This window comes from Stegostoma tigrinum, chromosome 17, assembly GCF_030684315.1.
Source record: "Stegostoma tigrinum isolate sSteTig4 chromosome 17, sSteTig4.hap1, whole genome shotgun sequence".
NCBI lineage: Eukaryota > Metazoa > Chordata > Chondrichthyes > Orectolobiformes > Stegostomatidae > Stegostoma > Stegostoma tigrinum.
This window is the reverse complement of record NC_081370.1, coordinates 32,750,548-32,775,241: the sequence shown is the minus strand read 5'-3', so window position 1 is coordinate 32,775,241 and position 24,694 is coordinate 32,750,548. Positions and strand designations below refer to the sequence as shown.

General features: G+C 38.5%; 1 protein-coding gene across 13 annotated transcripts in view; it reads left to right on the top strand.

The window, feature by feature from the left end:
• Positions 1 to 24,694, top strand: part of sox6 (SRY-box transcription factor 6) — a 624,359-nt gene that overhangs the window by 405,659 nt on the left and 194,006 nt on the right. For all 13 annotated transcript variants that reach the window (XM_048545909.1, XM_059652056.1, XM_059652052.1 and 10 more), the window contains one exon: positions 22,742 to 22,914. In XM_048545909.1, the coding sequence (XP_048401866.1) occupies positions 22,742 to 22,914 (173 nt within the window). The remainder of the gene's footprint in view (positions 1 to 22,741; positions 22,915 to 24,694) is intronic.

Sequence of the window (24,694 nt, the reverse complement as noted above, 5' to 3'; positions counted from 1 at the left end):
CGGAGACTTCAATCCCATTGGAGTTCCAAGATATATCACTTAAGTATAAACAATGGTAGCGAGGAATAATGTACGGAGTAATATTTTAAGAATGTAGATTTGAGGATTATTGGAAAATCTGAACCGCTTGGTTATCAGTGGGGGCTTTATTATATTTAACCATATTCTAATTCAACACAAGGATTCTCAGTGGCATTAAATTGTTTACAACCACTTTATTGTTCCATTTAAATAGTCACATTGCCCATGTTAAACTTCATATCCAGTTCTGTCCTAATCATGTTTTGATTCCCCACCAATAATCTCACTTTTCATGATGTACCAACTCTTAACTCCTCTATGAGCAGCAACATTTCCCTGCTATTGTCCAAGTGTCTGTTTGCAGGTACAGTGTTTATATGGATCTTCATGATGAAAAGCAACATGCTGCAGCATCTAATCCGAACCAGGCCCATACTTGACACCGTCACTTCTGCACTTTTCAACAGACCTCAGTGGAGAGTGACTAGGCAGAAAGTTGAGCTGTAACTGTTTCTCCTTCTCTGAGTCAGTATTACAACAAATGCCCTCATTTGCAATTAGTTGCAAATATACATTGTAGAATTGTGTTAGGATTGCAGTCGATAATTTAGAATTTGATAGTTTGGAGCTCTTCATTTTATTGCTGATAACTATTTGCACGGTATATTTTTTTCTGGTGAATATTTTGCATAAATTTCTGTGCATGGTACCTTCAATGCAGCTTTTAAACCATTTCAAATAAATTTAACCTACAGCAAATAAATGGGTTTAGGACTGCATTAAAATAGCCCATAATGCAGATCATACAAATGCATTAACTCGTGAATGTCCTAAATCTTCAGCTGTGATTTGCATTGGTACTGTGCTACAGAACATTCAGCCACAACAGCTATTGCAGTGACCTTGGAAGCATTGCCATTAAACAAGCTGTTTCTCTTCAATTTGACATTTTCTTTCGCTTGTTAAATCTTGCCTTGGTAAGAAGGCTCTGGCTGTTTTGTTCAAGTAAAATTGGTTTTATGTTTCTCCCCCCTCCAACTCAGTTCTCTGTTAGACAGCAGGAAGAAAGCAAGGGGAAAGGAAAGGTTGCCCTCATTTACAATTATTGTGTATTGTTTGCAGGTTGACAAGCATTTCAGGGCACACCTTCTCTATATAACCAGCCGGCTTAAGTGGTCAGCCTGAACGCTTTGCACCCTAGGCATGCCAACTCTTTCACTGCTTGCCATGTATCATAATGAAGCACAATTGCAGCATTTATAAAATCTTAATTTACTGGGTATGGGGTAGTAGCATATGGAAGCCTTGACAATAGCCAACTGATGCTGCAACAAAGGAATTCCAGTGTTCATTTATTTAAAAAAAGGTCAATGAAATTAGTCATAATGGTTCAGCTGTCCTGACTAAAAGGGAGATAAGATAATACAGCTCTTTGTGATGTTTTTACACTCAAATCTTCCATCTTTATTATTCACTTGGGACTCATCAAAGAGGGTCGAATGCTTATTTTATAAATGATGTGCTTCCAACTCAGATTTTAACTAGGCGAAAAATAAGAGCACTGATGGAGGTTGGGGTTTAGGGAGGAAATAGGATACTTTGCCACTTGTCACAAAGAGGCTTTTATCTTAGCAGACCTTCGATTTGTTGACTTTTGCTGCCCTTCATAGATACTACTTGTGGCATTTTCAAAATAGACTGAATCAAAAACAAAGTAGCAGCAAAGCAAATGCTAAGCACTGACCAGGCTCTCTCTGAAGTGGAGACATCACAACCCATCAGATGTGGCGGTTAGACACTGCTGTCTGTCAAACTAGTATTACTGGGTCACCTCTGACCAGCACAGGGATTAAATATACCCCTGTAATATGAACATTGTTTGTTCTCTCTTAAATGTAGAACATAATGTGATACCACGAAATAACCAGGTTGGAATTAAGAATACGTTTAAAGCAATATTTATATTTATTAACAATTAATAGCCTCTTCGACAGAAAGTAGAATGATACCTTTATACCTGGAAAAAATAAGTTCCAGGTGATGTATATATACGTGTTTATCCTAAGTGGATCTATATAAATCTCTCACCTTACAGCATTTAGACAGGCAATGCTACTGTAGTTAATGTGTTTTATTTTAAAATGGTAACATTGTAGTGAGTGTTTTCCTTTCCCCAATTCTTCACAATTTGTACCTTGTCACATTATTACATACTACCACTTCACAGATAGCTCAGTTAGAATCGATATGAAGGTAATTGTGGACTGTTTCCAATGAGACCTCCTTTTATATCATGTGTAAATTCCAACTTTGCCTTTTATAGTAGGCTCTTTCTGTATGCTGTATGTATTATGTAGAATTTTTCACTTCCTAAGGATAGAGGGGGCAGGTTTTAGTGTGGTGTGCACCCACCCCCCACCTGCAAAGAAAAGTGCTGGCTTGCCTCTTTAAGCTTTTCCCAGTTTACCCAGCTATCTGGAACTTGCCAGGGCTAACAAGGCAAGAGCATGCCAATGAGACTGGCAGTTTGGAAAGGCTTTAAAGAATAAATAATGAAACTTCATAGCTGCTCCCCTATCTATGTGAAAGGTCTGGGTTCGCAAGAATTGTTCTTTGGTCACACTTTCACATTTTAACAGATGATTTCCAATTTTTACAAGTCATTCCACCTATATTGGACTTAGTCAACCTTGATCTTCAATAACATTGCTGATGAGAACAAGTGTAGCAACAATACCAATACTAGTAGCAGCAGCAGTAACAGTAGTGACAGCAGCTTCCTTTCTTCACATCCAATGCTGTTTCACAAGGTATACCTGGCAGAGATTCAACTCTCATGAAATATGTGTGCATCAGTGTGTCATGAGGCTCTGTGTATTGTGGCAGGTAATTTCTGATACTTGCAACCTCTTGAAATAACATCTCCCAAACAGACAGATAAGTGTGGGCTGCCAAAGGCTATGTCAAAGTCATCACAGTCCTGAATTTCCTCAGTTCGACCTCATCTCAAGGTTGACATTTGCCCATTTTCACAATTGGTTTCCTGCATGTGTATTGCCCCATTGAACAAAAGCCATTTTTGACAGAGCCACTGATTTCACATTTTACATCATGTATGAGTAAGGTATTCTCGAAGAAGGCATGACTTCTTCATTCTGCAACAGTTTCATTGTCCAGATTTCCACAGCCCCACTCTGTATTAGTAGCTGACTCATTGAAGGCAAGTGTTATCCTCTAAGGATAGAGCTAATATCTCCAGGTAGGATCCTATCATTGATGCAGAAAAAAAGGTACAACTGGAACCTTTTGAACACCAGCTTACATTGCTGAAGATATGATTCCAATGCATGGACATAGCCAGAGAAGGCTTACTTGATTCACCAGCAAGTAAATGGAGAATAGGCATTGTCTGCTGTGCCATGCACAATATTGCGTGGTTGGAAGGAATGGGGCCACAGTTGTAAAATGCTGACTGCTCTATACCCTTGGATGGGTACGTGGAGGTGCTTAATACAACCAGATTGCCTACAGCCACTCAATTGGCTGTTAGAGAAGCCTGCAGTAGGCACATACAAGCACTTTATTGGTAGAATGTTGTGTAATACTACCATTCACAAAGTCAACGTTGCAGTCACGATAGAAAGGGGCTGTTCTAAATCCTTTCCAAGGGTGCACAATGCTGCTGAAAACACTGACACACCTGTTGTGCAGGACTGCCCTCTTTATCAAAGTTCTCTTAAGGCTTAGCATCTGCATCCAGCTATGCGGAGCTCAGAAAGTACTGCATTCCCTAATAGGAGCTTTCCACTGTTTGCATGTTCTTCAGCACCTATCCTTACCTACATGTGACGTACACCTCATCATGCCACAACTAGCTATCTGTTGTTACGTTCAGTTTCAGATGAGATTCCTCAAGTTTTTACATTTCCAGATGAAAGTCCTGAATTTTTAAGCTCCTGGGTGTAGAGAAATGAACTAACTCTCCTTCTTTATTCACCAATCCCCTTGGTTGGTCTCAACATGGTTAATTTACGAAGTATCCATTCCTTTATAGATGTCTTTCTCCCAGACCAAAAGAATTTATGTTTGAAAAGAAGCCAATTTAACCAGGCTTTCTTGAGTTAGCAAAAGAATGAGTTTATTAGTTACTAAATGTGAAAATAATTAGTAACATGACATATTAATGATAAAAGTGGGGTGAAAATCAAAACAGAAGTCAAAAAGTATACTGATCACCATCTCTGTGTACTGATGGACTTTCCCCATTCTTCCTGCTGTTTCCTGTCTAATTTACCTTCCTTTGTGAGGTAAATTAGTGTTCCTTTCATTCACTGTGAAATTGTTAGGTTTGTTGTCTCTAAAGCGTGGATTCAGTGTCACAGGCGGTTCAATCTCTTAAAGTCAATCAAACAAGAGGATTTTACCAGTTCCCAGGATGGCCTGCACAAAAAGCTGCCTGGGGTTCAGGCAGTTAGAGCAAAGTTTAAAAACAAATACTCAAATATAACTATCTAATTTTTTTTCATTCCCTATCAATAGCAACCTGTGCTGATGTAATTGCAAGCATGGTCCTTTATAATCCTGTGCTAATCTGTGCCTTGTAACCATCCAACTCTAATATCCCTAATGAAAACAAAAACAAAATTGTTAGAAAAGCTCAGCAGGTCTGGCAGCATCTGTGGAGTAGAAAACAGAGTTAATGTTTCGGGTCCGGTGACCCTTCCCCAGAACTGAGGAAGGGTCACTGGACCTGAAATGGTAACTCTGTTTTCTTCTTCACAGATGCTGCCAGACCTGCTGAGCTTTTACAGCAACTTTGTTTTTGTTCCTGATTTACAGCATCCGCAGTTCTTTTGGTTTTTATCCCTAATGGTAAGCTACCCATCTCCCATAGCCCTTCATACCAATATGTGCCCAGCCATCCCTATGGCCCTTTATAGTATCTATGCCAACTCCATGTTAACTTATACCACCCTTTCTCCCTACCGAGCACCCTTCGCCCTTCACTCACCATGCCATCTACTATATAGCAAAATCACACTTAGAAAGAAAATTAAGTTATCACCACAGGGGAAAAAAAAAATCATCCTCAATGTATTGAAATGATCATTCATTATACGAGCTGTCTTCACTATTCTCTCCATCAAAATTGTACAACATTAGAGCCACTCTTCTTATAATCTGCAGGCAAAGATTGATATTGCTTGATGATTGTTGCTGGTTAAACTTAGACCTCTATCCTATTGACCTGTTTTGTCTTGCAAAATGAGAAAATTTGCCTAAAGGGATCCCCTGATTTTTACACCTTTTTGAAAGTAAAAGCAGCATTATAAGCCAATTTGTTTGCGGGTGAGAAATTGATGAGACTGTTCGAATAGAGTCACAAATCCCCACACTTGAGGTTATATTGACATGAGTAAGCCAACTATTTTTAAACATTATTGTTGAGTGCTCCTAAATAGGATATTCTCATTGATGAGGGAGAACATCATTTCAAGTATGTGTTCTAACAGCATGATTCCAAGATAGCTGACTATGTCTCGACTGAAGAGAGCAAAGGAGATGAGGGGAAATAGTTACAGTACAAGCTCACAGCATTTGTCATCTGAAGCATGACCCTTAACCCCTGGAATTTGTCCTTAAATTCAGGGCAACTAGAGACAAAATGCTTGGGCCCAAGTTTATTGATGAGTGCATTAGTTGAAAAGAGAATGCAGCTCACAACATCCAAATAAGGTCTGAGCATAAAGTTGCATCTGAGAGTATGATATGAAGCCAAACATGCTTGGTTATTTTCCTTTGTTGACTCTACTTAGGTTATTCTGCCTTAATGTTGATAGTAATGAAGTGTGTTTCATGAAACTATTTTGTCAGTCTTTAACATGATAAATTGTCAGGAACTCCCAGAATTAATGATTAAATTGAATGTTTAAGAGTTTCTAAAATCTCAAATCCTTTTTAAACTCCTCCTTACAATAATTTAATAACAAAAAAGGACTGGAACATATTGCAACCTATCGACAAGACCTAAAATAATAACTAAGGTCAAGTTTGATGTAAGGACTGAGTGAAAACAAATTTCCATGTGAGACTCCTGAGCTCATAACTCACACAGCCAGTAATATATTTAGAAATTATCCAACATTATATTAGCACTACCTTCATTTAACATAGAAATGTGTAATTCCCACATTATCTGTTTTATAAATAATAAGTGGACACAGCAGTATATTCTAATGACAACTAAACAGTGTATGACAGTTTGTAGCAACATTTGTGAGTGATTAGCATGCTTTGAATGCCATTGTTAACCAATGGGTCAGCATTCCTTGGGTGGTGTTATATAGTGCTGTAAATAAAGTTGTGTGTGAATAATTTGATCCACAATTTGCTAATTTTGAACAAAGTAACTGGCCAGTTCTTTTTAAAAAGGTTATGTGTAATTCCACAGCATGACCCCTTCGGGTGCTTCAGAAAGGGTAAGTGCCGCATTGCTTTCAATGGCAGAGGTTGCTTGTAAATTGCTGTGAATAGACGCAGCAGCTGACAAGCAGTATTAAGACAAACTGCCCTTTCTTGTTAGACAGATAAAATAAATCAGGTGTTTAGTCAAATTAAAATACTTCTGCTGAACCAGGCTCTTGGGAGCACTGATCCACCTGACAAACCCAGAAGAAACTCAAGACAGATGTGCCTTGATTTTTTTTAAGGACCTGGAGAAAAAACTTAACACTTTAAATGCCATTTTGATCTTTCTCTTTCATTCCTGTAAAATTTTGCCGTAGAATATTTCTCTGTAAACAGGGGTTTCCCTACTTCTGCACTGCTGTCCATCTGTGGGAAGGTTATAGTTTGGCATTTCACAACTTGTTAACATGTAACATCGATTTCAAAAAGTAACCATTAGTTCCATGGATTAACTAAGAATGCCTGGTATGCTTCTGAGGCATCCAGGGTAGAGAGGCCAGCTTCGATCTCTGGCCTATGCCGGGTTAGTTGATTATAGCTGGTTTGATGGTAGAGAATGGCAATTAAAAGCTATAGATAGTAACAATCAGCCAGAGCTTCCACAATTAAGACTTATCCAGTGAGTCATTCATGAAAGGTAAATGTCATCTGATGACAAGGTATGGTTTGGCTTTGATGCAGTCATACCCCAAGGTACATTTACTTGGAAATACTTTCCAGGCTCAAATAGATAGAGTACTAAGAAATTTGAATGACCACTGCTGCCAATTTACATAGTCAAGTATATGTCACCATCTTCAAGTATAGGATGCAAACTTTAGGGATGATGGTTAAGAACTTTGACCAACAATCCGTACTTCATTTCTTTTTCAGTGGGGGAATTGCACTCCCAATTGTAATTGCAAGTTCAGAAACACTCAATGATCGCTGCATGTAAAACCCATTCCTCCCTCTTTAATACTCATTAGAGATTAAAAACATGTTGTTCAAACACACTTGTTCACTTTTTGCTTGGCCAAACAGTGATTCTTTTTGACAGCAGCACAGGTTGAATGTTCGACCACAGGTCACTCTTAGTAATAGTACCGCCTCTTTGCATTATTTGCAGCACCTTGTTGTTTTGTAGTTCCCATTTATTTCACCAACAAACTCACAACTTGTAATGAATTAGAGGGATATGCTAATAGATTTATACAAAGCTGGGTGGGAGTAACTTTGCATGACCTAGTTGGGCTAAATGCCCATTTCTGTTCTGTGAATTCTACGTCATTCTGTAAAGATATTACTTAAATAAGTAACATGAACAACACCTCTTCCATCATGAATCACAAATACTTCACACTCTTTTTGTTAACATTCGAATGGTTCTGAGCATGAACAAAATCTATAGCAAACAGAGCAGATAAAGTAAGTGCAGACAGACCATGGGGAATAAACAGCACTGAGGAAACACTGACAACAGCTAAAAAGTAGATAGGAAGGAATTACTTCATGAGTGCTGTTTTGCTGTCCTTTGAGTGAGAGCAAATCTACTGTTATGTCAAAATCAGTTTGAAATAAGACAACTGCTTTCTTTCTTTTTAAATATACTTGTGCCATTTCTGCATCCATTCAAGGTACACAATATATCAACAAGTGACAGATTTGCAGGGGGAATCCTGTGAGGGTTGTATTTTGCAAGAGCCAAAGATCACTGGGTTCTTGCTGCTTGCAACATATAATATTGTCTTGTGTTATTTATTTCATTCCACATTTTATGAAAAATCAATAAAATGTATGAATAAAAGAGCCCTGCTTTGAACATTAATGAAAATGGTGTGAAGTATTCATGATCCTTGGTGGAGTGGGCACTATTTCTGTGTGTCAGGCACAAGCCAAATCGGTAGAATTTTCATAGGTATGATATTTTCAGTTTTGATGGTTGGGTCATGGTTTGTGAAATCTATAGGATACATTACTCAAACAATATGAAATTATTTAATTAAGATGCCATAAACTGAGCAGCACATATTTAAATATGTCAGATCAGCTGGAAATCTTAGTAAATCCCCAATTATTTGTAAATTTGGTTTATGGTAATTTAATAAATAAATGACATTATAGTATTGCATATTATATAACTTATTAATGAGATGTGTTAATAGATAAGGTCTATGCGGTGTATAGACTGAGTTAAAATGGATTCCTGTTGTGCTTCTTTCTTCACATCACAGAGCCACACTATTGATAATGTATTTCTATTTGCCGCATAGTATGTAAGTGCTGCCACCTCTTAACATTAAAACATACATATTTCATTCTCATTTTAAATGTTTTACAAGTAGTAAGTGGATTTAATAGCAAAGTTCATATAACCACCAATGAGTTGATTAAAAAGGTGTTTCCCTCAGCATGTATTAGCTGTCAAACCATTAGTTCTTGGAAATGAAAAATGATCAGACACCAAATACAGAAGCACCTGTAATTTTTACAATAGAAATTAATTTTGAAACAGTTTAATGGGACAATCTGTGTATAAAAATACTTTACTGGAACTTCACATTATACTAGTCTTTTATTTCCTCCTTTTGCCACCCTCCAATAAAATCTAATTTGACTCATCCTCAGTAAAGATTCTTTGGATGCTGCTAGTCCTCTGGTACCTTGCCCACATACAAGACTTTCTGACTGAGCTTACGTAATGTGTTTTGACATGCCATTCAACCTCACAACTAGGCCTGTTCCTTTCTGACCCATGTGCATTTTCCAACAGTAGTTGTTGCTAAGAAACTCTACCAATTCATTACACCACTTTCTTTACCAGAGCCACAATCGCAAGGTCCTTACCGTCATGCTGACAGAAATTGTCAACTCCATGTGGCAGAGAATCAAAGCTCATTTCTAAACTCTACAGTGACTTAGTTTTACCTAACTGAAGTGGAAAAGCAATTGGGCAATTTAGAGCTGAGACGCACAAACCCAGAGGTCCTAAAAGTATCTTGGGAGTGTTTTTTTTCGCACAAAGATAGCAAGTTGAAAATTGAAGGTATGCAATACTGCTATTAGGCAGCTAGGCAGGTGGAACTTTGACCTCATGCCAAATTTATAAAATTGAGGCCAATAAAATTGAGGGTGGGTTTCCACAGGATTGACAGTTCAGTCTGGTCTCTTGCAGGAGAGGGATTGTTAGGAATAGGAGAGGTGCTCTCATGACAATGACTCAAGACCTTGAATTACTCACAGACAGATTGTACTTTTAAGTGTACGCCAAGCCTGGATGATAATTTAATATCTAAGAATGGAATTCATTGATTGCTAAAAAGATTTGCTATGTGAATCCATGGAATGTTCCACCATGTAGAGTGGAAAGGAAGCTTCAAAGAGAGAGATTTCAAAAGCCAGAGGTTCAAGGCAATCTAATCATCTCCTTGCTGCAGGGAAACATTCATATTCTGGTCCATAGATATGAGTTGAAACGTATGTTGGTGTTTTATTCTTCCAACGATATACAAAATATTGGATTAAATATTAACAACAGAATACTGTTCTGCATCTGATAGTGAGTTGATGTGCTAGCGTGGACAAGTGTGCTGTAAAAGCCACATATTGAGGGCAGCTATTAGACTCCTGTGTGCTTCAGTTAAAAGAAGCTCTGAGTGCTGAAAGCCTGTCAAAAAGGAAACAGGGCAAACAAAAAAAAACAATTAATTTAGATAACCTTGTAAAAGATCTTTTAAAAATTGTAACAGGAAAGAAAGCACTGGCAGAGAAGCTAAATGATTACTTTGTTCTGCTTTCACTGAGGAAAATGTAAGAAAAATTTTCTAGAGTTAGAGATCTAAGTGACTGGGGAGAGTGAGGAAATAAAAGGAAGTTATTATTTATAAGAAGGTCACATCAGAGAAATCAATGGGGCTGAAAGTATAAGAGTTTTTGGGACCTAATATTTTACATATCAGGGTGTTAAAGGAGATGACAATGGCATGATTAATGCATTAGCAATCATCTTCCAAAATTGTACGGTTCCGGAATGATTCCTGCAGATTGGAAGCACTACCAAATGTAAAGAGAGTGCGGGGAAAAAAACAAAAAAAAAGTGTCGACCTGTTAGCCTTTCATTAGTAATGGGGAAAATGTCATAATCCATTATATTTTAAAAATGTGATAAATGGACACTTGGGTAATTATGATTTGAATGGGCATAGCCAGGTGGGACTTTCAGATGCAAAATCATGTTTGATGAATCGTCATAGAATCCCTACAGTGTGGAAACAGGCCCTTTGGCCCAATAAGTCCACACTGACCCTCAGAGCACCCCACCCAGACCTATTCCCTTCTAAACCACCTAATCTACATATCCCTGAATGTTATGGGGCAACTTAGCCTGGCCAATCCACCTAACCTGTATGTCTTTGGACTGTGGGAAGAAACCGGACCATCCTGAGGAAACTCATGCAGACGCAGGGAGAATGTGCAAATTCCACACAGATAGTTGCCTGAGGGTGCAATCAAACCCGAGCCCCTGGCACTGCCAGGCAGCAGTGCTAACCACTGAGCCACCGTGCCGCCCTTTTAAAAAGTGAAGCCGAACAAAGAACTCAGGCTGCTGGAGATTCTGGTTCTGTTGCAGCTTTTTCAGGATGTTACTAACAAAATTGATTTGGGGGAATCAATAGATATAGAAGATATATTTAAACAACCTGTCCAGGTATGTTATTATACACCTTTGGAGTAGCTGCAACTTGAAGCCTGAATATCCTGCCTCAGAGGCAGGAGCACTCCCACTCTGCCATTCAAGCACTCCAATGGATGTAGTGTACTTGAATTTTCAGAAGTCTCTTGATAAGATCTCCCAGAGGAGGTTGGTTAGCAAAATGAAAGCATGGAGAGTAGGAGTTAATGTACTGGCATGTAATAATTAGCTAACTGGAAGAAAACATACAGTAGAGATAAACAGTTAATTCTCATTTTGGAAGATTTTAGGTTACTGCAAAGATCAGTATCTTCATCTCAGCCTTTCACAAAATATGTTCATGCTGCTGACTCCCTTGTCACTTCCACCCATAAGACCATAACATACAGGGGAAGGTTTTGGCGATTTGGCCCATCGAGTCCAATCTGCCTTTTCATCATGGCTGATATGCTTCTCAACCCTATTCTCCTGCCTTCTCCCATTACACTTGATCCCCTTAAAAATCAAACACCTGTCTATTCCAGCCAATTGTTCATGATATCCCAAATGCTCCCCGTCAATGTCCTTTTCTCCATCCTTGGAAGTCTGTTCTTCGGTCTCCGTCACATGTCCTCTTTCCCTGATCCATTTGTTCAGACCACTGGGATTATGCAACACACTCTGTCTGGATTGTAATGAAAGGCCCTTCTCAAAATGATCCAAAGATTGAAATCTCATCTTCAGGAAGCCCATCATTTGCACATCCTGGTAAAGGACGATTGATATTGTATTGACACTCTGCCTTGGTCAGGTCTTTGTACTAGAATCATTAATCATCATTGCACAGGTTAGGCCTTCTCTTGCAATAACCATCCTCGTGAGGTTAAAATGAAATGAACCAGGGATGTGTGAACACCCAAGGATGTCGGGACCATGTCAGCAACCAGGTCACCTGGTGCAGACTTCCAAGATGTAGTACTGATGGTTATAGATGATGCCCTCATTCACAGAATGGAAGTTACTTCAGATAATTACCTAAGCTGCATTATGATGTGTTGTGGTTTCAACACAAGAGTGCCGTCCGTACAGCCTTGCACCTAAAGGAAGCCAGCTATGTGGCCAAAGCTCTCTCAAAGCCTTGGGCAGCACAATGGATCAATGGTTAGTACTGTTGCCTCACAGTGACAGGAGCCCGGGTTTGATTCTAGCTTCAGGTGACTGTCTATGCGAATTTTGCACCAACTTTCCGTGTCTGCGTGTGTTTCCTCTGGATGCTCCAGTTTCCTCCCACAGTCCAAAGATGTGCATGTTTGGTGGTTTGGCCATGCTAAATTACCTGTACTGTCCAAGGATGTGCAGGCTAGGTGAATTACTCATGGGAAACATAGGGTTACAGGGATACAGTAGAGGGGTGGGTCTGGGTTGGATGCTCTTTGGAAGATTGGAGTGGACTTAAAGGGCTAAATGGCCTGCTTCCAAACTGTAGGGATTCTGTGATTCTAATGACTTCCCAAATGTGTGACTGATTTCTGTACAGCCCTCCAACTGATTTACTGTGAATCCCTTGGATGTTCGCACAGAATCTGCTGGACTGCCCATGGCCCACTTCCTTTACTGTAGCAATATGTACCCCCCCGACCTTGTCTGTCCCAAGCGGCCAACTGGCCAGAAATGAGATTTGATGCTACCTGTGCCTGACTATACCAGGTCACCCTCACCTTTGCATATTCCTCCCTGACTTGATCCTAAGGGCTAATACCTTTGACTCTGAGACATTGCCATTTGGTTAATGCACATCCATTGTGTTTGCTGCAAAAGCTGCAGGTACATGCTGTGGGCATAAGACTGACATAGCACAGTGCTGCACTGTAACGTGTTCCCCCCTTTAACTGATAGCTTTCCATAGTTGTCAGGAGAAAATTGCTTTGTTTCTGTGTTAAGTAGCAAGTTGAAATAAAAGTTTCTTGAGCCATTAATCACTGTCTGAGGTGGTAAATTATCAAAAGTCAAGACAGGGCAAGGCCGGGATTCTGTGAGTATTGAAGTAGGCACAAAATGAATGAGCGCTAAGAGAACAGAGGCCTTGACCCAATCCTTGATTTCTGAGGGGGTGTGGCATATTCCTTGACACATCCCCAAATGTGAATTTAGGCTAAGGTGAGCAGTTGAAATGTACGATTCTTAATCTTCAGAAAATTGTTTCAGAGAGTAAGAACACAAAATTGGATGGAAGCAGTTTACTCCCCATTTTCCAGCTGTCATTCCTTGTATGATCAAATATCTATCAATGAAGAGATCAAATTCTTAAGTATTGATTGAATCCTCAGATAGCTTAAATTGACCACTATGTATACAGATAGAATTTGGATACTTTGTCAAACAGTGCTGCGATGATAGTCAATAAATGATTGTAAGTAATCTGAGCAGTAAATTATAATTTAATTATACCAATAAAAAAGGGCTAACAAAAAAACTAGGAAAACGTATTTAAAAATCAGTCATTAATGTAATATAAAATGGATACAATATAGTACCATTGGTTAATGCATTGTAATATGTGAATTATAAAATGTAGATGTACACAAAACTGCGTATTTTCCTGTCATAATTTATAAAAAAAATTGAATAGAGCTATGAAATCAATCACGTGGTGTTACATATCTTTTGGTACTAAACAATTATGGTTGTTTTCACTTATGTTATGCCATTTCCACCACCAGTCAGCTAAATAACAATTAAAGCAAACATCAGTGGACGTATCACAGGTAGTCTTGAAGAAAAACTTCAGTTTCTGAATATTTGAAGTAAATGTGGAAAAAAAGGTGTAGCAAACAAGCAACTTAGCAGTGACTCAAAAATTACCATAAGATGACAAAATATAGAACAACACAAGGCCATTTACCCCATTCAAGTCTCCTCTGTCATTTGATCATGACCGATTTGTTCTTCAACCCCATTCTCCTGCCTCCTTGGGTAACTTTTGATTTCCTAATTAATCAGGAACCTATCGATCTCTGTCTTCAATGCAGTCAACGACTTGGCCTCCACAGCCTCCAGTGGCAGTGGGTTCCACAGATTCATCACCCTCTAGCTGAAGAAATTCCTCCTCATCTCAGTTCTAAAGGGTCACCTGTTCCCTCTGAGCTGTGCCCTAGTATTCTAGGCTCTTCATCTGATGGAAACCTCTTCTTCACATTCACTCTAATTGGGCTTCTCAATATCCTGTAAGTTTCAATGAGATCCACCGTATCCTTCTAAAATCCATTGAGTGCAGTCCCAGAATCCTTAATCATTCCTCATATGGCAAGTCCTTCATTCCTAGGATCATTTTGTGAATCTCTTCTGGAGGCCCTACAAGGCTAGTACAACCTTCTTTAGGTATGAGGTCCAAAAGTGTTCACAATATTCCAAATGTGGTCTGACCAGAACCATATCCAGCCTCAGCAGTACATTGCTGCTCTTGTATTCTAGCCCTGTTGAAATTAATGCAGACACTGCATTTAGATCCATACCTGCCAACTGAACCTGCATGTTAACCTTAAGAGAATCCTGAGCAAGGACTCTAAAGTCCCTTTGTGCTTCAGATTTCCAAAGCCTATCCCCATTGAGAAAGTAGCCTACACCTTTATTCTTCCAAGTGCATAACCTTACACTTTCATACTTTTGTATTCTATCTGCCACTTCATTGAGCACTTTCCTAACCTGCGCAAGTCTTTCTGCAAGATTCCCGCTTTCTCAACATGACCTGCATCTCCATATGTTTTTGTATCATCTGCAAACTTAACAACACTGCCTTCTGTTCCTTCATCCAGATGATAACTGCAATCTGGAGTAGATCGTTTTGCCCTTGGAGTCTGCAGCAACATTCCATAATATCATGGCTGATCTATCTCCCAGTTCCTCTTTTCTGCCTGCCCCCAAAACCATTGAATCTTCTGCTGATCAAAAATCTCTCTAACTCAGCCTCACAAAGGGTTACAACCTTTCAGCATCCACCCACTTAATTCTGCATAGAATGTGTTTCAATCACTTCAACTCACAGTCTTCCAAATTCAAATGTGAACGTCCAATTTGCTTAACACTTTCCAAAATTTCACTCCTTCATCTCAGGAATGGTCAAGTGAATGTTCTTTTGTAATGCTGCCCATGTAATTTAAGTATGGTGTCCAAAACTGTACACAACATGCCAGATGTGGTCTCACCAATGTTGTGTACACTGTTGCATAACTTTCCTCATTTTATATTTAACTCCTCTTGAAATTAACATCAACATTCCATTTACGTTCCAAATCACTTGCTGCACCTACACACTAACATGTTGTGATGATGTACCAGGGCATCCAAATTCTCTATGTATCTTGTGGATCGACAGTCTCTCTCCATTCAAATAACATACTATTTTTCTGTTAACAACTTCACATTTTCCTACATTATACTCCATCTGGTAAATGTTTGCCCACTTGCTGAAGCTAGGTAGATTCCACTGTAAACTCAGTGTGTCCCCTTGACACTTCCTTACTTTCCTGCCTATTTTTGTCATTTTAACTACAATCTATCCCATCATCCATGTTGTTGATATGGATTGTAAATTTTTGAGGCCCTAGTACTGATAGCTGTAGCACAAGTTACAGCTTGCCAACCTGAAAATTACCTATTTATCTCGACTGCCTATTCCCCATTAGCTGTCAAAACTTGTATCTAAGCTATGTTAGGAAAGATTTGTTCATGGTTTGGTGGGACATGTCATCAATAACAATTGAATTGGTCAAATTTCAGCTAATAATCATTAAATTGACAGCACTTATCAGCACTGACATCCTTCACCTTTATTGCCTAAAAATCATCCCGGAAGCATAAAAATTGGAATTTCATGTCAAGCCTTTGAATTGTCTGATAAACATAGTATCATAAACAAATGGACAAAACTTTGAAAGGTGATCTGTATGTTGTTAATTTTGACTTATATTATGAAATTCATATAGAAAAAGTACTGGGACTGTGGCACAATTATATAATTCCTTTCTTCTCTTGCCAGTGACGGGGAAAGAATAAGGAATTGAGTTGCAATCGTGTGGAGAGGTTAGAATTATTACATGCTATATGATAAAAGTGTATTTGGCTTATGGAAATACTTGTATTTTGTCACCAAAATGTTTTTATGTAATATAATCAAAGAAAATGATCTATTTGGGATCCCTTACAAGGCAACTGCTTTTTAAAGGGCATAGTAACTTGATTACTCCAAATCTGTGGTCATATACAGTCATGAGAAACAGAACAGCTGTAATAGACCATCTTGTGATAGGATAGCCTTTAATATTGTCTACTTATTAATAGCCTAATGTCTTTCTGAGCTAATCACAGGTTAGTTAATTATTTCATACCTCTTTAGTATGTAAATCATTTAACAGTTACATGGTGGTAAATTCAAGATGCTAATCACATATTAGGGTTCAGATGACGGCTATAAATTTTTGGAGCTGTTGTCTAGTGGTTTCAGATGGGATCTGATCATTTGAAAGAGCCTAATGTCTTGTCATCATTCACAAGAATCTATTAATCCCTACATGATTTAAGCAACAAAATGATGATCATTTGCTACCTTCCTATATGTGTTAGGTCTATCATCAGTTAATTGCCCTGTTTTATGTTGAGAAATACTAGCGGGTTTCTGGCTGAATAAGTGTTTCCAATATGAGAAAGTCATACTTCGAGAGAGCTTTAACTTCTGTTTACTGTTCGTTCTCTACTTCCAATCTTTGAGCTTCTGTTGAGCTTGCAAGTTAATGTTGTTGAGACATGAATAATGAACCGCCTTGCAGATGGGAGGAAAGAGTAATTTAATACAGCTTCAGTTTGTATTCAAAAGTAAGATAATGACTTTAGCTCTTTGAAAGACAGGTAGATGAAAATCATCACCGATCAAAAGTGGGATCTAAAATTTGGTTCCTTTAGACAGGGGTTTAATGTTGTACTGTTGGAACTATTCTCTAAAACAATTTAAACCAAAAACTTTATATTATGCTTTTGTAACAACTGTCCTGATCCCATGCTCATAGGAACCTGCACTGCAATTCTATCTTATACAGGCTAGAAAATTTCAAGTTGAAATCAAGGTCCATGTTGGTTTGTGCTGAAGTAAAATGAAGTAGATGATGCTTCTGGGCTTATGAATGGTAAAGATAGACTTCGGAGCCACCTCATGATCACCATCTGGTGTGAATTTTGTTTTGTATTTCTGTATGGGTACTTACTCATTTGTGTGTATCGGTAAAGGATCAAGCAGAGCTATGATGCCTCCTATAGTTAGAACAGCCTACCAAGAACCACAGTTATGGCCAATGGCAGAATAACAGACATTTGGAGGAGGTCAAGTCATGCACTTGTATCCCAACACTAGCTAAACGTCTTCACCTACAGGAGAGAAGAAAGGAACATTATGACTACCACTGCAATCTCATGTTTCAGCTGATGTTGTGGCTTGTCTGTGCTTTGATGTCCACATTTCTGATATCCGAACCCTTTGTAACTGCGATGCTCTTCACCAACATTCATTATTTTGCGTAAAATGTCTTTGTTGGACTAGATGAGTAAACTTGCCAATGTTCAGCATCAGCCAAGAACTCAATCTGTAAAAACATTTGGTGTGAGTCCAGGTTTTTGAGCCTGCTTCTGAAAGAAAAAAGCTAACGTTTGTCAACTGGAAATGGAACAAATTAAAATTGTGAAACACTAATAGTCAGGATGTGTCGATTTGTTTTGTGTGGAGAAAATGTTTCTACATTTTCTTTATTATGTCTCATTAATATATCACCTGGATGGCTTGTTTCACTATTAACAAAATGACGGAGGAATTGGGAAAAGGTGACAATACGTCTTTCAGCTGCTTTGTACTAACAACTGAGAAATCTTTAGTCATTATAAGTCCATATGATAGAGCAGCGTCTTGCACATGGACTTTATAATTTTTTTTGACACACCATATGAATTGTACAAATGTTTTAGCTGAAATCTGTTTATAGAATCACTTTTACATTTCCTTCAGCTTTATTTGATAACAATTATCATAAAAGTCTTGTGAGCAAGTGGAATTTCCCATATGTAAGGTCACAGGAGCACAGTTTAAGTTGGAGAGATGCTATTTCTTTACTATGTTTCTGGGTTTATTTAGACCATTTTAGTTTTACGATGTTGTTCCAGCTGTAAGGTTTACATTTTTCTTTTGCAACTGAGATATTTTGTCAATTTACAATTACTGGTGTGAATGTTGATAAGAGTATAAAGAAACTATGCCACAGGCATGCCATATTTTACATATTTTAAGCCCAGTGCGCACATGTCCAGAAATCTGTGGGATTTAGCTATATGTTCTTGTGGTACCATGGTAGGACCCCTATATCCGAGCTGGGACACCTGGGTTCAAGCCCTACCTGCTTTAGCAGTGTGTAATAACATGTCTGAACAGGGTTATTTGAAAATATCTCTCACTCTCCACTTTTACAACCTCATGAGTTTAGTTTTAATGTTTTAAGTCAACAGTTTTCAAAGTTTCAAACTGGATAGAGTGAAGCTGACCCTGTTTTCTGTTGCCCACAAATCTAACATACTCTTGCTGAGTCCTTCCATTGACAGGGATGTAGATGTCATTGAAAGGGATCAGGTTTGTGTTAGTCTTGTGTAACAAGTGGCACTGCATCCAGTGACACATTCAGAAACCAGCCCTGGATGCTGGCCAGTTATTTTCATGGCATGGTAAAACATTATGCAGCATGTTTAATTACGTAATATCTTCATCTAAATTGAATGTTGAACAAAGAAATAAAATCCTTTTACAATTTGCAATAATTTGATTCACTAAAACTATATGAATGATCAACTTACTTGAAGGTAAGAATTCTCCTTTCTTTTGTTGTGTGATTTGACTTCAATTTGCAGATTAATAGGAATAAGTTCAACTCACATCTATATAGCATTTTTAATTTAGTTAAGCATCCAATTTGGACTATAGACACACAAAGTGCAAATGTAGAAGATGCCACAACATAGATTGTAGAACACATGTTGAAAATTGTTCATAAAGAGGTAGTTTTCAAGGAAGGTTTTAAAAGGAGAAAAGGGAGGAATTCTGGAATATGGTGTCTGGTAGCTGAAAGCATGTAGGATAAATGGAAGGATGAATGTACAAGTGGCTGGAGTCAGTGTACTAAAGAAGTTATAGGATAAAATTAATGAAATGTTGTCTATAGACTAAATATTTTACGTTGCTTAATGCAATTGCTCAAGGTGTGGGATTAGAAATAGCAACAAACAAATGTGTCTCCTGTTCTAGGTTGAGATACTTAGAGAAGAAGTGGAGGAGACATGGTTGAAGAGGGAGGGAAATATCCTACATGGAAAGGATCAACATAAAAGGGGAAGAGGTAATATGAGGTCAACAAAAGGGGAGAGCTGACTGCACACTAGTCAGGTTAGATCAAGGTTAATGCATTCAGCTGAAAGTTAGCTGTGGGAATTTTATGCAAATATCACTTTTTGTATCTGGTGTCCAATTGCTCATGTTCCCAATGAAGTACAATACATATATACAAATAAATTGATCTCTTATCTTCAATACCTATACTTCCTCTTCTTTTAACAGTTCAATCAATGGCATATTGATTGTAATGGACAAGTATTTACATTGTTTCTGAACATCTAATCCAGGTAGCACCAAAGAAGACTAAGAGACAGGAAATGCATCAAAAGAATTGCCCAAATTAAATATTTTTACCCCATAATAAGGAATTAGTGAAAGGAATCCAACACATGCATTCTCACTTCATTTACTTGAATTTATTTTCTTGCTATAATATGTAGTATACCTGAAGTTTTAAGTTAGAAAAATATTTATAGTGTAACTGCATGTGTATTCAGGAGTTTTCATTTGAATTGCTCTTTTTGACTTTACTTTGTATGAACATTGTCATTGGTGGTGGCAAGCATTCATTCGTGAGTATGATTGTCAACCTATGAGATTCCATTCCACTGGCCAAAAGGCTAATCATAGACTTCGATTTCTGATCTCTTAGCAGGTGACTGTGGGAGGGGGAAATTGATCCTTATCCCTGAGATCATTGGCACTCCTTTTCCCACTTACTTTACTGCTCTTCCTATTGCTGCTGGGTGTTCTCAAAGAATTATGTCCATTCACACAGAAGTTTCCCCAAAGTTGGTTTCTTCTCAATGAGGGTCACCCGAGCATTAGCATCTAGTTTGCATTTCTTGAGGGAAACCTTCACAGAGTCTTTGAAATGCTTTTCTTTGACTCCTGTCATTTGAGTGCCTTCCTTGAACTGGGCGAAGACAATTTGCTTTGGCAGTTGAAACTCAGGAATTCTAAGTGTATGTTTGTTCAGTGGAGTTGTGTTTGGATGATCATGGCTTTGACCCTGGTGCAATTGGCTTCTTCCAGGACACTGATGTTTGTACATCAATCCTCCTAGCTCATGTGGAAAATCCATCTCAAACAGTGCAGATGGTGCTTTTCAAGGGTCTTGAGGTGGTGTCTATATGTAGCCCAAGTTTTGGAACTGTACAGAAGAGCCAGAAGAATGACTGCCCTTTACATAGTGATCTTGAGATCGCACCTTTATGACAACAACATATGTGATCTACTAATAAGTGTTGAATGGTGATATTGGAGTCTGTTGATTAATCTGCTTTAATAGAAGCAACAGCTCTGCTTAGACATGAAATAAGTTGTTATGTTGTTAATGTATAAAATGGTGAGCCTCTCAAATTTTGAAAAAAAAAGTTACTTACGCCAGATTCATTTGATTAAATTCCTTTATAATTGTTGCATGATAAATCAGCATTTGAGTGCATGTAGGAGGGACGTGTAGTGAACTGCATGTGTGGCAGCTTTCAAAGCTCAAGAAGTGGAAACCTTACTAGTCACTCACTGGCATTCTAAATGTCCTGTGGTGTTAACAAAAATACCAGGAGTTGTCCAAGCTGTGGTCGCTGACCCCTAATAATATGCTGTTCATAACCTAGGCTACTAAGATCTATTTGTGATTATATTTCTTATTTTCCATTTTGGCTTGTTTGAAATTTCGTAGGCCAGAAGGTTTGGAAAGGACTATTTTAGCACAATTGCCTCATTGGCCAGTAAATCAAAATGCCATGATCTGTTAGCACCTTGAGATTGGAATCTGGATTTAAACTTTATATGTGGTCCCAAAACTCCATTACAGTGGCAGAGCTGTTGATTATTTGTTGAATGGATGGGAAGCACCCCTTTTTAATATAATTAAACATTTAATTGTTTGACATTGTAATAGATTCGACTTACAGTTTAACTGGAACTAAATTGGAAGAAGGCTGCATGTATGATTGTGCCTAATATACGTCTCTCACTTTGGGATTGAATGGATGGATAGGTGCAAACAGCAGCACTTTACTAACAGCTACACTTCAATTATTTAAGAGCTGTATGTCACTCAGGAGATGCAATTTGTCCATTTTTAGTTTAGAGCTTTGCCCTGTAATTTTAAACGTTGCAGAGGGAGATATACGTGCACTTGCCATTGTGATTTATTTGCCTTCGTGTTACCCTGTTTTGTTATCTGCAAGGATTGTCTAGGGGCAGGTCAGACATATTAAAGTTGAACAAGCATCACTGGCAGAGAACCTCACTTAATGGCTGCATGTTCTGGAAAATTGTAGACAGGTTGCCCCAATTTTCAGCCCATTAATGATAATAACCAGTGCGTCAAGCATTTACAATTAAACTGAGCTGGCCCCTCACCAGGGCACAATTGCAAAAGTTAGAATTGGTGTTTGGCAGTTCTCCTGTTGTGATATCATATCTGGAGATAATAGAATCATAGAATCCCTACAGTGTGGAAGGAGGCCATTTGGCCCATCAAGTTCACACTGACCCTCAGAAAGATATCACAAAAAGACTCATTCCCCTACCCTAACCTGTCCCTATAATCCTGCTTTTCCCATGGCTACTGCACCTACTCGGAGCATCTTTTGGCTGTGGGGAGTGGGGAGGAAGCCAGAGCACCTGGAGGAAACCCATGGAGACAGGAAAAATGTACAAACTGAGGGTCACCTAAGGGTAGAATCAAACCCAGGCCCCTGGTACTGAGAGGCAACAGTGCTAATCACTGAGCTACCTAGCCACTCTGATGGTGAACAGTAGGTGCAATGTGTTATCCATGATGCTGGAGTTGTTGATACTGATTCGGAAAAAGTTTGCAGTTCACCTCCAAACAGGCTCTCACACATGTGAATGGCAGACAGTAATGCTGTAAGTAAGTTACTTAGTCATGCATAGCAATTGAGAACTCTGTATTTCCTTATTAAGAAAGTTTTGACCCTTGAGATTTTGAAACCTCATGAGTTGAATTACCCAAATGGGTGCATCAAGTTTGACTCCAACTTTGAGATCCAGCTCAGCCATAATCTAATGAAATGGGAGACAGGGTTAAGGTATTGAATGACCTACTGATTGATCCTATGTAATCCATCTACACCCAGTCTGTTACTCTATATTTCAAAGTTCTGCCTTCCATTCTCGTGTTGACCTTGAATGTCATTTTCTTTCTTCAGGTACACCAGAAAGTCTTGCCGAAAAGGAACGCCAGCTGTCTGCCATGATCAACCAGTTAATTAGCTTACGGGAGCAGCTCTTGGCAGCACATGATGAGCAGAAGAAGCTAGCAGCATCACAAATTGAGAAACAGAGGCAGCAGATGGAGCTTGCCCGCCAACAGCAGGAACAGGTGAGTTTGAGGCATGAGCACCAACTCTACTATATTTTGTTTGAGCTTGGTCATTTCGTCAACCATGTGATAAAAGCGTTAAGGTATTTTGCTGAAAAATCAGAAATTTTATTTGCATGTTTCTTTGTCTCTATTCTAGATAGCTCGTCTCAGACAACAAGGTAATGTGTTGAGTTCATCTATAACATATTTTCTGTCTGGGACAACACCACATTTCTGCATGGCACCCCACTCAAGTCATTGAAATGAAACTAGGGGCTTACTTCCATTAATTTTCTGGAGTTCTGCTGCCCATAAACTGTTCAGTCTGTCTCAACTCAGGCATAAAAACGTGAAATGAGAATTAGCTACTTAGGCTCATTGTGTTCATCTTTTCCAGAGAGGAAGCTGAACATTCCCTCTCACAGGTTTCAGAATCAAGTCTCTGATTCCAAACAATAATCAAAATTCCTACATTTTCATCACTAATCCCCAAAGGTCAACCTCAGTATATTGGCTCTCCATAGACAGAGTTTACTCCTCACTGACCCCTATCGCACGGCAGTAGTTGTGTTAATAGTCTTATTTTGCAGGAATACTGAACTGTTTTGTCTCTATCATTTTGTCGCATTCTGTAGAGCCCTTTGACATACAGTGCAAAATACCAACCTACTGTCACTTCTAAATTAAAAATAAGTTTGTATAGTTAAATTCACAGAAAAGTGCAATCTACAGACTTTGATAGATTTGTCATTTTCCAGCAGTTAGGGAGTAGCACCAGTAAAAGGTCTGTCTTAACCACGAGGTCTGCAACATTGAGATAGGCAAACTAGCAGACTGAGAAATATAAGATCAAATTATGGAAAACCTTTTTGGGTAATAGTGTAAACAATATTAAATTAGTCATTTACGCATGATGCCAACGTGCTCTCCTTTTTTGTGCATATAGCATTTTGATGCACAGTACCTATAACTATTTCTGGACCTTGTCTTAAGTAAAAGAAACAAGTGAGTGGTCTCTGTGTTGCTTGTAGCTACACAGGCATACACCTCCAAGAAAACAGAGCACAAGGTTGGCCTTTCCTTGACTTTGAAGTCAATGGGAAACAAAATTAAGCATAATGCAACTTGGGCAACCAATTTGATATCACCTAAAGTTAAAATAACTAAACTGAAACTGTTTTAGAAGCTACATAGCTAAAGATTACTTGCTACAGCTAGAGCAACCTTTGTCACAAGGTATTCTAATTATCATCTATCTTATTCCCAATCTGCTTCTTTTGAAGGTGATAATTGTTAAACCTCTTCTGAAAATCTTACCTATTCTTTTGTACGAAGAAATATGGTAGATTTACAAATGCACGCTCTCGGTGTAGAGTTTAGAGCTCTAAGAGTACATATTCGGGAAAGTATGGGGGTAGATGGAAAGTTTCGGGTAGCCAGACTCTCAATTTAGCAATGATATTGGATGTAAAAAATGTGAAGACTCATAGATCTCCCCATCTGAATTCCAAAAAAAATGCTCCATCCATTGTAAATCTGTATATACCAGGATGAGAGCTTTATAAAGTTCCACATAATAGCTACCTAGGTGAACTTTTGTTTATTAACTCAGTGTAGTGGGTGGCTGATTAAATATTTTTCAATTTACACCCAATTTAGTGGTTATATATATTTTGTTTCTGATCGACTTTTATTAGTTTGTTAACTGTGTTGATTTGGGCTAATTCAATATGTTGGTGATGTAAATAGCTACAAGTTGATAAACATAGAATCCCTACAGTGTGGAAACAGGCCCTTT